Below are 16,206 nucleotides of genomic sequence, written 5' to 3'. Positions count from 1 at the left end.
TACACATTTTGGGTTTTCCGGGTCATTGTAAAATCTTATACGGAGGACGGCACGCTGGCCGGAAAGCTCACTGGGGGCGCCGTCAAAGAAATTGTTCTTAAATGGAAAGGAGACAAAAGTGAAAACAGGGTTTTGCAAGATTATGAATTGGGTATCCGAATCTTTACTTCAATTTCCATTTTATTAGTTAAAATTAACACTTGATTTTATTTTTTTTTGAATTCTTGTTGTTGGGTGGTTCTGGAAAGGCTGATGTGTTGGGATCTGGTGAGAGAAAGTAAAAAAGAAACAAAACCCACAGGACCACAAAGAACCACACTACATTGACCTAAAGGAGGGGTGTTGGGAGCATACGCCTTCTAACAATTACTATGATGCACATGGACCATTTTTTTTTTCTATGGTGGGAAGTGTATCTCAAATGTCCCCACCCATTTCTATATTTCTATATCTATACTATATTATAAAGTAAATTCCTCTTATCTAAATTTTAAGTTTTAATATTTACTTTTTCAAAATGTCCCATATCAATTCTATATTTACCTAAAATAACTATATTACCCTTTTCTCACTCCTCAAATCTCAACCGATCATTTTTTTCTCTCTCCTCCATAAATCATTTATTTATCCAATTCATTCAAAATCTTTTATCTCAAAAACCGTTCATCGATAAATTATAAAAATTATATGGGTGTTCTTAAAATTTCATGATCTTTCATTAAAGATGTCATTCGATATACTTTCGACGAATTTTTAAACCCGAGGGCGGACGACTAAGGCATTTGGCTATCACACTCTATGACATATCACCTCCTATGACCAATCACACTCTATAACCTATCACCCCGCCATCTCACCGCCACTAACTCGACGGCCGCCGCAACGCGTGGGTACCGTTCTCGTCCTATATAATACTGTCAAGTCTATCAACACTTGTATCTGTTGGTTTCCTTCCAACCAAAACCCTAGAACCTGATTGATCAAGAAGCTCTTACAATGACCACCACTGGTTCTAGTGATACACCTCTTGTAGCTCAAAGGTAAACAACAAACATAAACCATTTCTCAACTTCTATTATGTATAGTCATAATATATATCAATCATTTTATTTTGTTACACACATTGGCATTTCACATGTTGTGTTATGTTTGCACTCAATTGGACCACCTTGACTTGCAATCCTTTTTCGGCTCCTTTATTGTTAAATTTAGCGAATTTGCGTATGTCTACTTTTTATAAAATGAATTAGCGTATTTGCAGCTTCACGTTTACTTAATCATTTCAGATTATTGGGGAAAGTTGCTTTAGTAACTGGTGCTGCTACTGGTATTGGAGAAATCATTGTGCGTCTTTTTCATAAACACGGTGCAAAAGTTTGTGTAGTCGACATTGACGACCACCTTGGTCAACAATTATGTAAAACCCTTTTCTCTTACAGTGGACGGCTCTGTCAACAAGTTTGGCACACTCGATATAATGGTCAACAATGCTGGGATTGCAGAACCCCCCTGCCCTGATATCCGTGAATTCCCGCTATAATTATTTGAAAAGGTATTTGATGTAAACGCCAAGGGTACGTTTGTTGGGATGAAACATGCAGCCCAGATAATGATTCCACTTAAGAAAGGTTCAATCATTTCTATTAGTAGTGTTGGGGGTGCAATAGGTGAGCTGGGCCCTCACGCATACACGGGGTCTAAACACGCGGTGTTGGGTCTAACCAAGAGTGTCGCTGCTGAACTTGGGAAACACGGGATTCGGGTCAACTGTGTTTCTCCATATGCAGTTTTGACTAATTTGGCTATGGCACATGTGCCAGAGGATGAAAGGACGGAGGATGCTTTTGCTAATTTTAGAGCCCATTTTGGACGGCAAGCTAACTTGCAAGGTGTGGATTTTGTGCCAGAGGATGTTGCAAATGCCGGGCTGTTTTTAGCCAGTGACGAAGCAAAGTATGTAAGTGGCACCAACCTGTTTGTTGATGGGGGTTTTACAAGTACAAATCACTCACTGAGGGTCTTCAGATGATGTTGTGGACTTATGTATGAGTCTATCCATATCTATAATCTATATTCGTTGTTGGATTAATGACTTGGGAGGTCCTTATTGATCACTATAGTTATTTGTTTTTGGACATTAACGTTCAATGTTTTCTGGAGGTTCCTGTTTTTGTATCAGCAATAATATTAATTCAAAAAATCATCTTTTCTCACCGTTGAGTTGTAACTCTAAGATATCTCAATTATGTCATTTAGTTTACTGAAGCTAATGCTTTTAATTTGACTGGGAAAAAAAGTCAAAGAAATGTAAGTTGCTGATTTTCATTGACATAAAAAATTTCCCATGAAAATTTAGTGATAGTTTCACTGTAATGCCGGTTGGCCACAAACATGATCCATTTTTGATTCTCTTAAAGATTTTTCACCTTTCTATAAAATAAAAAGGCAAATCTTAGACTTTAGTAGATATTTGTTATGGCCTTATGGGTATACTGTTAACAAACCCAATCTCAAAGCTAGAATACTGTAGGGTAGTTCATCACCAATTTCCAATTTGTTTGTGAATGAACCCTATGAGGCTTATATGTTTGGATCATGGACTAAATATCGGTCAAAGTAAGTGATATCAGTCCTATTATACATTAGTTAGCCCAGACCACGCCTTTGCCCATCATACTTTTATCTCAATTTACAAGAACTTCGAAAAATCATTCACATAAAACGGAAAGGATGCGCATAATGGAGTGCATATCAAAATTTCTTAGAAGAGACATTGAGCAATGGGAGCATGATCAGCTATTAGAAAGATACACAAATTTTAAAAGTGACGTGACTTTTAATTTCAGAGGGTTTTAAAGAGCTTGTAAGTAACTACCGTCATTGTCATCGGACTCGGTACTTTCGTTTTTGCCATTACTTTATATATTTTTGCTTTCCATGTCTGAGTTTAAACACGTGAAATATATGCTTCACACATTAAGATGGACCAAGCTTTAAATTGTCCTTTCATCAGGCCAGGTGCGTCTCACAGTCAAATCAAAACAAGAATACACTAATTTTTTCAATTTCAACAGCACAGTTAGTTACATAGTTCCGGTCCCTTCTTTTATCAAGTGGGAGATTTCTAATACAACCTACAAGTGATTTTTTTAAATGGAAAAGGTGAAATGGGGAGTATCTAATTCTTCCTAGAATGCAGGCAACTTATCAGTTCTATATCTGCAGAAAACACACCTTTACCTTGTTCCCAAAATTCTTCAGTTAATATGAAGCTTGCCCATGTCGATCATATGCCAAGCTGGTTCTACATGCAGTTTCTCTGTATTGCCAGTAGAATTCGACCTAATATGTGTGTTTACCTTGCTTAAACGATGTTTCAACACCTCAGCTTCATTTCTCATAAACTGGTACTGGCCTGTATCAATATCACAATCTCTTGTCAGAGAACACAGTTTCAAACTAAATACATAACAAAATAATCAAATTTCTACTATCAAGCAAGGAGTATTTCAAAGCCCAACTTTAAAATGGGTAAGATCCTTTATACCAGTATTGGAAATACCAATGGAACGTTTCCATTCCAGAAATTAAAAAAAGGATAGATGAGATACATAAAGTATGTGACCAGGATCCTATCAACTATTTCTGCAGAATTTTCAAAACAATTTCTAACATCATTATCAAATTTGCATGTATAACACTACTTGTGGTGCATAAGACTACTAGCAGCAAACAGTACGCGTAATGAAGTGGTCTCGTGAAATTTAAGCACAACTACTTTCTAGTATATTACATTTCAAAGTAAAAACTTAGCTACTATCTTTTTACATATTTGGTACTCTTCGTGAAGCTTAACGTGTTAAAAAAGTTACATGAAATGCTCTTTAGGTCATCACTCTTAATCTGTTGCTGCTACAGCCTACATGTAATAGAATGAGGGATGAACATCTTACGTTCCATGACAAACTTTTCCTGCTGTAGTCTGGCCAACCGCTGCTTTAGTTGCTTATTCTCTAGCGACAAATAAACACGTTGCTCTGCCAGAGAATCAACTCTTACAGCTAATTCTGACACGATATTCTGCATCATCCGCATGAACTTACTTACATAAGTATAAATGCCACTTAAACTAGTTCATAAATGCAATAACAAACTAATTACAAACGGTGGCAAGATGTTAAGACATAAGTTTAAGCCAGTAGAATAATAGATCACAAGTTTTATTATCCAACTTCAGTAATAAAAATCCATGAACACATGAAACTGAATTCAGTTAAAAAAACAAATTATAATTTTCTTGAATGGGCACAAAAAAAGGATTTGTAGATTGTGCATACAGATGTTGAGAAAGAATGTGGAAAGCTTGCCAAAAGAATAATGTGGTCAAATCTACGACCCATGTTAATGTAATTTTAGGAATGCATAAAACTAAGATGGTATTACTGGAGCTTCCATATTACTTGACTTTTCTACTGGTTTTACCTGAAAACTTTCAACAGTTCTTTCCAAGTCTGCTATATACTGGAGTTTACGTACACGTGACCTTTGCGCAGAATGCCTGCAAGAATTAATATCACAGATTTAGTTTAACAGTATGCATAATTCTAAGTTGGCAATGGCCAAGGATACAAAACTACGCCAAAACATCAAAATGGAAGAATATTCAAGATATTAAATTCATAGACTGGTAGCTAAAGTTGAACAAAATTTCATATGAATGTTTCTGTTTTGAAACCTAACCTTTTAAACGGTTTAGCCTCTATAGTGACTTCACCAACTGCATCTTTTACTGAATCAAGTTGTGAAAACGCAGAACCGAAAACATCTGAATTGGCATACTGCACAGGACCATGAGAAGCATACTCTGATAAAGCTGAAACTATATCATTCTCTTGAACTGATACTTTCTCCTTGGCCCGAGGTGAGTTAGGACCATATATACAAGCAGACTCCTGTAATGCAGTAGCGGCATTTTTATCATCTTTTACAACATTCACTTTAGGCAACTCAATTAATACGTTTCCCATGCTTCGAGGTGAGTTAGGACCATATATACAAGACGACTCCTCTAAAACAGTAGCAGCATTTTTATCATCTTTTTCCGTGTTCACGCTAGGCAACTCAGAAAGCCCATCCAAAAGAGTTCCAGAATCACTAGCTGCACGACGATGAGATTTTAACTTGAAACCCGAGTCCCAATCACCCAAAAGATCATCTAGCCATGCTGGTTGCTCCTCCATATCAAAACTCTGCGATACAGATTTTTGGTGTTGCAAATGAAAGTTTTCATTTTTCCATGATGAAGAATCTAGAGATTTCGTCTTTGCAATAGGGCAACGAGGTGGAAGGTGTGGCTGTCTCGACATTTTCTCAGAATCGATTTCTAAAAAGACACATAAACAAAAGAAATAACTCAACCAGAAAGGTTTAAATAACATGATATTCAAAAATCTGTTGTTAAAGATTTACCTTAACCAAAATAGTAAAGATTTCCTTTTAAAACTTATTGCAGCCATGTGCAACAAGTGTACAACCAACAACAATTATAAATGAGCATGTATATTTCAACAATTCAAATCTCCTTTTCAAAAACACAAAGACATTTTAAATGGTTGGCATCTTCTTTAACAACAACAACTTTTTACATTAAAACCGATTGAGCTGTTGTGTGTCAGAAATACTAGCTTGTTACTACTTCTTTTGAACCATTTAAGAATCAATGTTAGAAAAAAACATCACATAAAAATATACTTCCATAATTCAAACCACATTTCCCCATTACACGGGCGCGCTTAGAGTCCGCTTGGTCCACGAATTTCTTTTTTCTTGTGTGTCAAATATAGTCTTGCTCTTTGTTGGTGCTACGTGTCGTAAAAAATCACGACACCCAGCGGATTTTTTTTGTTTGTTAACTTGTTTACCATTACTTACGAAATCGAATTATATTTACATACATGCATTGAGTGAATAACATTATATTTTTTCTTTATTTATAAAAAAAAACCCTAGTTGGTTTTAGAACTCATAAATTAGGAAAGAAAAACACTCAATAATAATCTGTTAACAAAAAAAGAAACTGAATTTGTATATAGATTTTGTTAGTAAAATAAATACACCAACATCACAATACAGCATTGTTGTAATTTCTAATTTTGGGTACAGACAGTTTGACCACACAAGGGGGGGTTTTATTAGTATTTATTTATTTATTTATTATTTGTGTTTATTACTGAATTTTGAATTCAGAATTCAAACCCCACAGGCCACAACCCTAAAAACCATTAAAAATAATAATGATAATAATAACTCCTCCTTAAAACACATGAAAACCCCAAATGTGGTTTCAAGAAGAAAACATCGAAATAATAACTATAAAATTTAGGAAGAGGTAAAAAAAAGTAAAGATTTTTAGGGTGAAATTTGACGTACCTTTTTTTTTATTATTTTAAATTCTTGATGTTCACCGAGAAAAGAAGGAAGGAAGGAAGGAAGGATGGAAGGATGGAGTGTGATAGTGGAAGGAGGAGGAGTAGAGAGCCGTCACGCTTTTGCTTCTTTACACGTTGCCTCCTCCTTTCTACAACTGGGTTTAAGTTTATCACACACCCCACTGTGGGGCCCACCCCACAAATATATTTTATTTTTTAATTTTATTTTCTTTGAAAAGGTGTTAATAGAATAATTGACGACTATTCGATTATAAAATTAAAAATTTAACTGAATATATCAAGTGATTCAACTCCTTAGCTATCGAGTGTATATTAAGTAAAAAATAAACAACGGCTTAACATAATAATTCGTAAAAACTAAAAATACAAAGTTAATTTCTAATACGATTAGTTATTAAAAAATCCTAATTTAATTTAACTCTTTGATGTATAGAAATATTAATCTACATCTAATATTATCTTATAAAGCATTTTGCTCTTTTTTCAAATCTAAATTAAGTAAATGAACTACTTAAATTGTCCCTCTTCTTTTTATTCACTGATATAAACATCTCTACCTAATATACCTATAATACTCTTAAATTTTAATAATTCATTTTTTTCTTTCCTCAAATCTCAACCACTCATTTTTCTCTTCCCCATAAATCATTTTATTCCTCTAATTCGTTCAAAATCCTTTATCTCAAAAACTGTACATCGATAAATTAAAAAAATTGTATGGGTGTTCTAAAAATTTCATGTTCTTTCATTAGAGATGTCATTCGATATATTTTCGACGAATTTTTAAATCCGAGAGCGGAACACGTACGACTAAGGCAGGTTATCATACTCTATGACTTGACCTATCACCCCACCATCTCACCGCCGCAACGCGCGAATACTATCTCTCGTATTACTAAATTAGCGATCACAAGAATTGTTGACAATCAAAGTCCTTGAAAGTAAATACATAACGAGACATAAAATTCCAAAAAAGATTACTTTAGGAATTTGGACATTTGATCATCTGGTTTGCTTTCTTTGTATGTGCTTTCCAAGCATTTCATGTAAAGATGTACGACACTAGTAACTTGATTGGCCAAGTGCAAAATCCACCACCACATTCTTGAGTTTAGAATATAAGAATATAAGAAAACAAAGGAAAATAGTAGATAAAAAAAGAAAAGAGAAAGATATAAATTTATATATGGCATTCTTGAGTTAAAAAAAATACACAAGAAAAGAAAGGATAAAAAATATAACTTTATAATTATATCCCTATTATATATATACTCAAAATCGGATCGATTTTACCATTTATTTATTGGATAAAAATTGACACTTCTAGAACATTTCATACAAAAAAGACTCCACCATCTTCTGCTCATGTCTATTGATTATATGATTTCATTCATCTTCTTCAATAGCATTAAAACAACCGTTGTCTCCTTATTATTCACCTTCACAAAAACTCACCATATCATCCTGCTTTTATACGCCTTTTGGTTACAAAAGGTTATTGTTTGTTTCCTTTTTTCATCACTTTTTGCTGATGCCTAATTGGCTGATTACAAACACAAGTCGTATGCCATAAACAACCATCGTCCAGTTCATATCTATGTATCACTTGCAACAACAATAAAGGTAAAGGGTAGATTGGTACTTTTATATCTATATGGGAAGTTTTCCATCCAAATCTTGCCACTTTTGGCTGGAAAAATTTGGAACAAAAAACCCCTAAGTTTTTCAATAATATCTTTTCTTTTTTTATCTATAAAAACTCAAGAATGTGAAAGTTAGTTTTACACCTATCTTTTCTTTTCTTATCCTTTAACCAAAAAACTCAAAAATGCACCCTAAAATAATAACACATGTTATTCTCTTTATTACCATCTTTGATAATGTTTGTTTTTTAACAGCAACAAACTTGGTTTATCAGCAAGTATATGTAAACGTCTGTTCATGTATTTTCAATGGAAAATGATCCTCACACAACTTAGTTTTACCATACACAATAATATATGCATAATATAGTTGTATAGTTACTGATGCATAAATTATTATGTATGACAAAAATGTATTGTATATGAATCATCTCCCATTTTCAATGTATCATTTAGACTTCAAAGATAATTCCACTAAATTTTGATGTATTTTTAATTAACTTTTTCTTCAATTCACTGTCAATTGAACAAATTATTGATGATATTTAAAAGTGGTGTCTAGACATACTTAACGGTTTATATTTAACTAATTATAAAATTAACATCAACTAATTTATTTAGCTAATTCGCTTGACATAATACACAAATATACAATTCTTGTGTAGATAGCATGTTCATCTCAAAAAAATGTTAAGCACTATATAATTTAAATTTAAATATGTACTATTGTGGAGTTAAAAATTACAAACACAAATAACTCGATACACGATCTACCCAACTATTAAAAAGAAAAAATAAATTAATATACACGATGGACAATTAATTTCACACCAACAGTATAAAATAAAATATATTATGATTAAAAAAACATTAGTCAAAATTTTAACCTCTAAATTATGCTTATATATCGAATGTTGAATGTTTTATATTATTAGTTTAGCATCATGTCATGGTGGAGGCGAATCTACTTTATTATGAACCGGGTTTATGGACTAGATAAATTTATCATTTTACAAAAAAAATGTAAAAATGTGATAAGCTCAATATATATATACTTCTATAATCTATACTATTTAATAAAAAAAATAGCACCCAATGTTACGCATGACGAATTATCTATAATGCCCTTATGCAAATTCCGACCATTCTCTTTTGCACGCCTACCATCCGTCTCCCCCTCTCTTCTCGCTACCCTAATCCCATCAATTCTAATCACAACCATCATCGGCTTATTCCTCCATCACCACCCATATTCTCTTCCTCGATCTTCAACAAAATGGTAAAGATAAAGCTTTATTTCAAATCTGCTTCTAATTGACCCATTTTCTATTTATCATTGATGCCACCTGGGTTTGTGTTATTTTGATAAAAAAAAATCTATATTATGTGGATTTCTATTTATCATTGATTCCAAAAAACACATTTCTATATATTATTTAATCTGATCTTTTTAGTTTTTCAGGTTTGGCTATAGAAGCATATTGTTACAACTCGGTTGATGTTAATTGCAGAGATTCTTACACAGCAATAACACTCATTTTGAAGTTTATTTCGGTAAATTTTTGGGTTTTTGCTCTTATGATTCGGGTATTTTATAGTCGAAGGGTTTTTCATTCTTTTCAATAGCTCTTATAATTTTATTTTGATAAGTGGTTTTTTGATAATCATCATGTTGCAATGATATACTACTAAGTACGATGGATTTATGATTTTGAATTAATTAGTGGTTTTTGGGGATCACTATGGCTGATGCTTTTTCATATAATTTTACGGATTCTATCTTTACCAGACATGAATGAAATGTACATTTTTTTAATATAATTTGCTTCTTTTTTTGGGTGTGTATTCTTTACGAGACTTGAAAGAATTGTAGTTATCGATATTATCTATCGACCTTACCTTGAGGTTTCATGTATATTTTACTTGATTATTGTGGATTTGATGGTAACTCTACTATTATGATTCTTTATTTTCAGTATGAAACATCAAGTCAGCTTGGATTTGAGTATGAAGCTTTGACAGAGCAGATTAGCTAACTATATGCTATTTTGTGAATGCAATTTTTATTCTCACAACGACTATTGTTTAAAAGCAACTTATATGAAGTTTGAATTTATTGAATGCTTAGCATATTTTCAGTATGAAGGAGCAGCATGACTAAAGAGTCTATGCAGGTAATAAAAGCTGCTATAGTGATGTTATTTGTGGATATATTTTAGCACTAAAAGATGACAAACAATTCTTAGGAATTTTATATTTTTCATATATACATTTTGAAATTGTGTTATTATAAGTCTCATAACTATCTACTTCAGTAATAATAAAAGTAATGATTCTAGAGTTGAGTCAACTACCAGTTCTTATTTGGAGCTTTAGATTAAGATAGAAATTAGTCACTTATGAGTTATGAGTTTAGTTGGTAATGAAAGTTCAAAGTACCATGGCCAAATTTCAAGTACATCACTGGAGTTATTTATAATTATAGATGAGCAAACCTTTTGTTACAACTATTGGCATATCCTTAGGTAATTGCATACAAGCTACTACACCTCTGCCAAAAAACTCATTCTTATAAAATATGTAAAACCATCTACTCATAGACTATTGCAACGATAAAGATTTCTATCATTCTCTGTAACTGGGTTTATTCTTGAAGTTTAGAGGTAAAATGTACTTATATTGTTTATTGATGTTATGGAGTTGCAAGCATGACTTTGATGTGTGTTCACAATATTAACTTATACAAGAGTTTTGAGGATGTAGATATGGATCCTGCTACAATGAGCATAGGTCCTGCTGTTGCAATTCCACTTGCAGTGAAGTCACCACGTCTAGACTCTAGAGCTTCATAACATTGATCTTTTTAAATCAAATGAGGTACAATTATTACAACCTTATAAGTTTGAGTTAAGATGCTTATCTTCCCAGCAAAAGTAGTATTAATGTTCACCTACATTGTTACATGCCTTTAACTTACATATTGTAAATTTCCGCAAGAAGCTACAACTTAATTATCGAAAAGTTAATGTCAATGGAGAAGCCATAGCTATAGGACATCATTTAGGAGCGATAGGCTACTTCTATAATCCTAAACTATCCTTTTTGTATTCATTTGTGGTTAGATCTAATGGACTCGTATATTTTAAAGTATCAGGAGCTTGCTGTGTCGCAACTTCACTTCATGAGATGAAGCGCCGTGGATAAGATAGTCACTTTGGGATTGTTTTTATGTGCATAGGTAAGTTACTTCTTTTACAGTTAAAGGTGGCAATTTCTACATGTTTATGAGAAATAATAGTTTTTATTATCATTTAGCCGCTTTATCAACCTATGTTTCTTACCAATACTATCCGTATTTCTCACAGATATTGTTTGAACACTTGAGCTGCCAATCAAACTAATAGTACCAATGTTGCATGTTCTGGTATGGGAGTTGCGGCAGTGTTTGAAAGAGGAGATTGAGTTGATGGCCAATGAGATGCTCATGAAGTTACACCTTATGGTTAACAATTTAAGAATGCACTACATCACATGGAATGCAACACTAGAATGAGAATTTGAGATGATTTACAAGACTAGAATAAAATTTTGTGAGTAGTTTTAGCGAAATTGTTTCAGGTGTACATCGTATTATTTTGCGGTGTCAATGGTATCCGCCGCGACGTGCGGGTACCATGCTAGTATATTATAAAGAAAATAACCTCCTTGTTAAAAGTTACATGAGGTGAATTGTCTTAATTGCCCTTAATGGTTTAATTATACTATGAGTCCTTAATCTTTTAAAATATTTTCAGTAACCCTTTACATCATCAATTTAATACACCACTTGACGTCGTCTCTACTAGCAACAGTCGCCTCCACTACCACACCGTCGACGCCATAACTACCGTCGTATTGCGCAGGTAACGTGTTAGTCTAAGTTAATGTAATTGTAATCGAAGTGTAAAATGTATGTGTTTTCGGTTTCTATCTACCCCAAACATTCAAAACACTATGGTAAATGAACATGAACTATATAGAGGTTCTCTAAAGTAATTAGTAAAGTTTGACCTATTTTAACCTTTCTAATAAACTCAATAGTTAAAATTTAAAAAATCAAATGTGAGTTTTGACATTTAATTTTAATTTAAAAGTTAAAGATTGTTTAACTTTACCTTTAAAATTGTAATCAACTTAAGAGGACATGAATTGATATATTGACTTCAATCTTTTTCAAGTAACTTATTATGTTGATATATACACTCTTTAATCAATGTAATTTCTAAACCTATAACAACATTATTTGTGTTTGTACTTAAGGTCGTTAGTTTAGCTCATTGAAAATTTAGTTGTAATCTTGTATGATTATTTGTTTAAAAAAATTTGTTAGTGAAAATACTTGTTCTATAATTTAATTGACTAAATGATTGTTCTATACTTCGTAACTCTTTTAGTTATATTGCCTCGTATAATATATCAAGAAAGTTGTCTTGAGATGATATTGGTAATGATAATTTTATAAATTGCTTTATGGCACAAATTTTTGCCGTGAACACTTGTAAATCAAAATATAAGCCCCGCAAACTACCTTTCGATATGATCACGACTTTGTTTACCGGTTTCTTCTCGCGGCTAAAGGGTATAACCAGGTCCGGTTGCATGTAGCATAAATAACATTTTTCAGTAATCACTTAAATAGTGTTTATAATTTTTAGAGTAAATTACTGAAATGGTACCTATGGTTTGGTCGAAATTACTATTTTCATACCTGTTAGATTTAAATTACGTCCATCATACCCATGTTTTACAATTTCGCACTCGGAAGGTACCTCAAGTTGATGGTCGTTAGTTGTATCGTTAAGTAGCCAATGTGCCTTGCACATGAGGCATGAAACATGTAATATTATACAAACCATAGGTACCATTCGTGTAAATCACACTTATTATTTATCAAGATATTTATTTTTATAATAAATTTAATGCTTTTTAAATAAAACTATTATCCTTCTAAAATTATTTTATTTATTTAAAAACTATCGTTGGTTTACAAATTTTATTATAAATTTATATACAAACATAAAATTACATTGTTAAAAATTGTACAAATGTGAATACTCTATAGTCCAATTTTGAAGTTTGTGGAATACGAAGGTTGGGATTGAAAAAGGAAAGCTTAGGAGTACACTGGAGCATTCTAGATCCTTCCTTTTAAGTTTTATTATATAGAAACTCTACCTCCGTTAAGGTAAAACCCACCAATTTGGAACGCCCATATATACGAAATTACGAACAAACAAACTTCGGAGAGCTCCAAATCATATTTCGATTGGCAAAACCCTTTTTTTATCGCGAGCACACGACTTCCTTCCGATTTCGATTTTTCTTCTTCGTTTCTGGTACAATTCCCTTCCACTCCATATAACAATCTTATATGAATAATGTGATTCGATCTGATTTTTTATTTATGTTTATTATAATTTCCAGATTAGTGATTTTTGAATAATAACCTAAAGATGTTTGGAAGAGGTGCCCCAAAAAAGAGCAATAATACGAGATACTATGAGATATTAGGTGTTCCGAAAACCGCTTCACAAGATGATCTCAAAAAGGCTTACCGGAAAGCCGCCATTAAAAACCACCCCGATAAGGGCGGTGATCCTGAAAAGGTATTTCCTATTCTTGCTAGAACTTTTTTTCTTTCTAATAATAATCATTATATGATTTTATTTAGATTGTATATTTTGATATAATTGATGCCTCCTGATTGAATGAATGATAATTGTTGAATCTTTAGCGTGTTTATAGAATTATGATATATAAAAAATTACAAATAGCTTCTGAGGATGATGTTGATAAGAGTGGTGGTTCTATTGTTTAGAAAAGTTGCTCACCTATGTACACAATTTATACATCTCTGTGTGTGTGTGTATATACATATATGTATGTATATTATGTTTTAAGGTTAGGTAGTTTTAGATCAAATATAGCATGTTTGCGCTCTCCCCTAATTTATAAGACATTTCATGGTCTTTATATATATATTCATAAATTTGGAACTATGTATAGTTTAAGGAGGTAGCGCAAGCATATGAGGTACTGAGCGACCCAGAGAAGCGTGAGATATATGATCAGCATGGTGAGGACGCCTTGAAGGAAGGAATGGGTTCTGGACCTGGTGGTCATGACCCCTTTGACATCTTCCAGTCTTTCTTTGGCAACAGTCCTTTTGGTAACCTCTGTTTTAACCCTTTTATCTAATTTTCGCCTTCAGAAGTTGCTGGGATTGTGTATAGTGTTGTATTTATATGGACTGTTTTGTAATCATCAGGTCCTAGTAATACTAGCAGCAGAGGACGAAGGCAACGAAAAGGCGAAGACGTGGTCCATCCTCTTAAAGTGTCTCTTGAGGATCTCTATAATGGAACCTCCAAAAAGCTCTCTCTTTCACGCAATAAACTCTGTATTAAGTGCAAGGGGTGGGTGCACGTTTTCTTCAGTATTACTACATATTTAATTTCTGCTGCTTATATATTAGAGTTTTGTTAATGATAGTTAATTTGATGCATTAAAATTTGTACTTTGTCTCAGGGGGCGGTTATTGATATATAAAGTACTATTTTTTATGCATGTAATAAGCTGTTAATGACAACCCTTAGGGCTGTCATTATCATTTTCCTATATATTATATATGTACTAACTTGAGTCTCACTTTTACAGAAAGGGTTCAAAGTCAGGTGCTTCCATGACATGTGGTAGTTGTCAAGGTTCTGGAATGAAGGTGTCTATCAGGCATCTTGGCCCATCTATGATCCAGCAAATGCAACATCCTTGTAACGACTGCAAGGGTACTGGAGAAGCCATCAGTGATAAGGATCGATGCCCGACTTGCAAGGGTGAGAAAGTGACACCAGAGAAGAAGCTTATTGAAGTCCATGTGGAGAAGGGCATGCAGAATGGACAGAAAATTACCTTCCCTGGAGAGGCCGATGAAGCTGTAAGCTTATTATATTTTTGTTTTCCTGTTGGTATGCAATTGCAGATGTAGTTTCTGACTTGGTTTGTGTCTTGCAGCCTGACACAGTTACTGGCGATATTGTATTTGTTTTGCAACAAAAAGAGCACCCTAAGTTCAAGCGAAAGGGGGATGACTTATTCTTTGAGCACACATTGAGCTTGACTGAGGCCCTTTGCGGGTTTCAGTTCATCTTGACACATTTGGATAACAGACAACTTCTTATCAAATCTCAGCCTGGAGAGGTTGTTAAGGCTGGTAAGTTTTTACTTTTTAATCCAGAAATTTATGCTACTTCAGAATAACCAAGTACTAATGAATCATGATCTGTCTAAAAGCTGGAGTTTGACTCATGGCCGTTTGTAGATTTACAATTGCTTTCATGGTTTTGTTGACTTTGTTTTCGTGGTTTCGATCGTTCTCCGTTTCTTGTTGTTTAGATTCTTTCAAGGCAATAAATGACGAAGGCATGCCGATGTATCAAAGGCCATTTATGAAGGGTAAGCTGTACATCCACTTCACTGTGGAATTCCCTGAATCTTTGTCCCCAGAGCAATGCAAGATGCTGGAGACGGTGCTGCCACCAAAGCCTTTGATGCAAATGACCGACATGGAGCTCGATGAATGTGAGGAGACTACTCTCCATGATGTCAACATTGAAGAAGAGATGAGAAGGAAGCAGCATCAACAACGATCTCAAGAAGCATATGATGAAGATGATGAGATGCCTGGGGGAGCACAAAGGGTACAATGTGCACAGCAATGATAATTGGAAGGCTTTTTGGGTTAAGGTTGCTGGTTTATAGGTGTGTTTTGTAAGGCAATAATGTCTTAGTGTAATTTTCTTTTATTGTTATATTGCTATTTGTCTTGGGAACCTTTAATATGTATGGAGTATTCTAGTCATTTGTTCTAGAAAGCCTTTTTTGCCTGTTATGCAACATCCTTCTTTTCTTAGTAGTTCTTGTTATTGGTTTCAAGGCGAATTTTCTTGCATGTGGAAAAGCCACGTATCAGCTGTCTCTACTTCCGTTTTATGGCCACATTTGAATAAGCATTTGTGTATATGCCAAAAAAGAAGACTCGGAGAAGACATACAAATATAATGTTTATATGGATCAGT

General features: G+C 33.5%; 2 protein-coding genes, 2 long non-coding RNA genes and 1 pseudogene across 4 annotated transcripts; 4 read left to right on the top strand and 1 right to left on the bottom strand.

Moving 5' to 3' along the window:
- The first annotated feature begins 795 nt into the window (after positions 1-795).
- LOC122606038 lies at positions 796-2,203 on the top strand (annotated as a pseudogene).
- An 833-nt stretch (positions 2,204-3,036) lies between these two features.
- LOC122605364 (basic leucine zipper 34) lies at positions 3,037-6,538 on the bottom strand. The gene is made up of 5 exons (XM_043778292.1): positions 6,430-6,538; positions 4,741-5,383; positions 4,483-4,558; positions 3,954-4,080; positions 3,037-3,415 (listed from the first exon to the last, which is right to left on the bottom strand). Exons 2-5 carry the CDS (start codon positions 5,364-5,366, stop codon positions 3,258-3,260), a joined length of 987 nt encoding a protein of 328 aa, XP_043634227.1. The 5' UTR covers positions 5,367-5,383; positions 6,430-6,538; the 3' UTR covers positions 3,037-3,257.
- Positions 6,539-9,214: 2,676 nt separating this feature from the next.
- On the top strand, positions 9,215-10,124 carry LOC122604067. The gene is made up of 3 exons (XR_006324524.1): positions 9,215-9,371; positions 9,555-9,646; positions 10,069-10,124. It is a non-coding gene; the product is annotated as an uncharacterized LOC122604067 (long non-coding RNA).
- A 1-nt stretch (position 10,125) lies between these two features.
- On the top strand, positions 10,126-11,879 carry LOC122604066. The gene is made up of 4 exons (XR_006324523.1): positions 10,126-10,266; positions 10,856-10,969; positions 11,241-11,330; positions 11,458-11,879. It is a non-coding gene; the product is annotated as an uncharacterized LOC122604066 (long non-coding RNA).
- Positions 11,880-13,315: 1,436 nt separating this feature from the next.
- Positions 13,316-16,040, top strand: LOC122603959 (dnaJ protein homolog). Its single transcript, XM_043776826.1, has 7 exons — positions 13,316-13,467; positions 13,556-13,737; positions 14,138-14,300; positions 14,400-14,547; positions 14,789-15,065; positions 15,143-15,341; positions 15,524-16,040. The coding sequence occupies exons 2-7, from the start codon at positions 13,585-13,587 to the stop codon at positions 15,847-15,849; spliced, it is 1,266 nt and encodes a 421-aa protein (XP_043632761.1). The 5' UTR covers positions 13,316-13,467; positions 13,556-13,584; the 3' UTR covers positions 15,850-16,040.
- The last annotated feature ends 166 nt before the right edge of the window (positions 16,041-16,206 follow it).

This window comes from Erigeron canadensis, chromosome 6, assembly GCF_010389155.1.
Source record: "Erigeron canadensis isolate Cc75 chromosome 6, C_canadensis_v1, whole genome shotgun sequence".
Taxonomy (NCBI): domain Eukaryota; kingdom Viridiplantae; phylum Streptophyta; class Magnoliopsida; order Asterales; family Asteraceae; genus Erigeron; species Erigeron canadensis.
The sequence above is the reverse complement of the archived record's forward strand: the minus strand, read 5'-3'. Positions and strand labels throughout refer to the sequence as shown.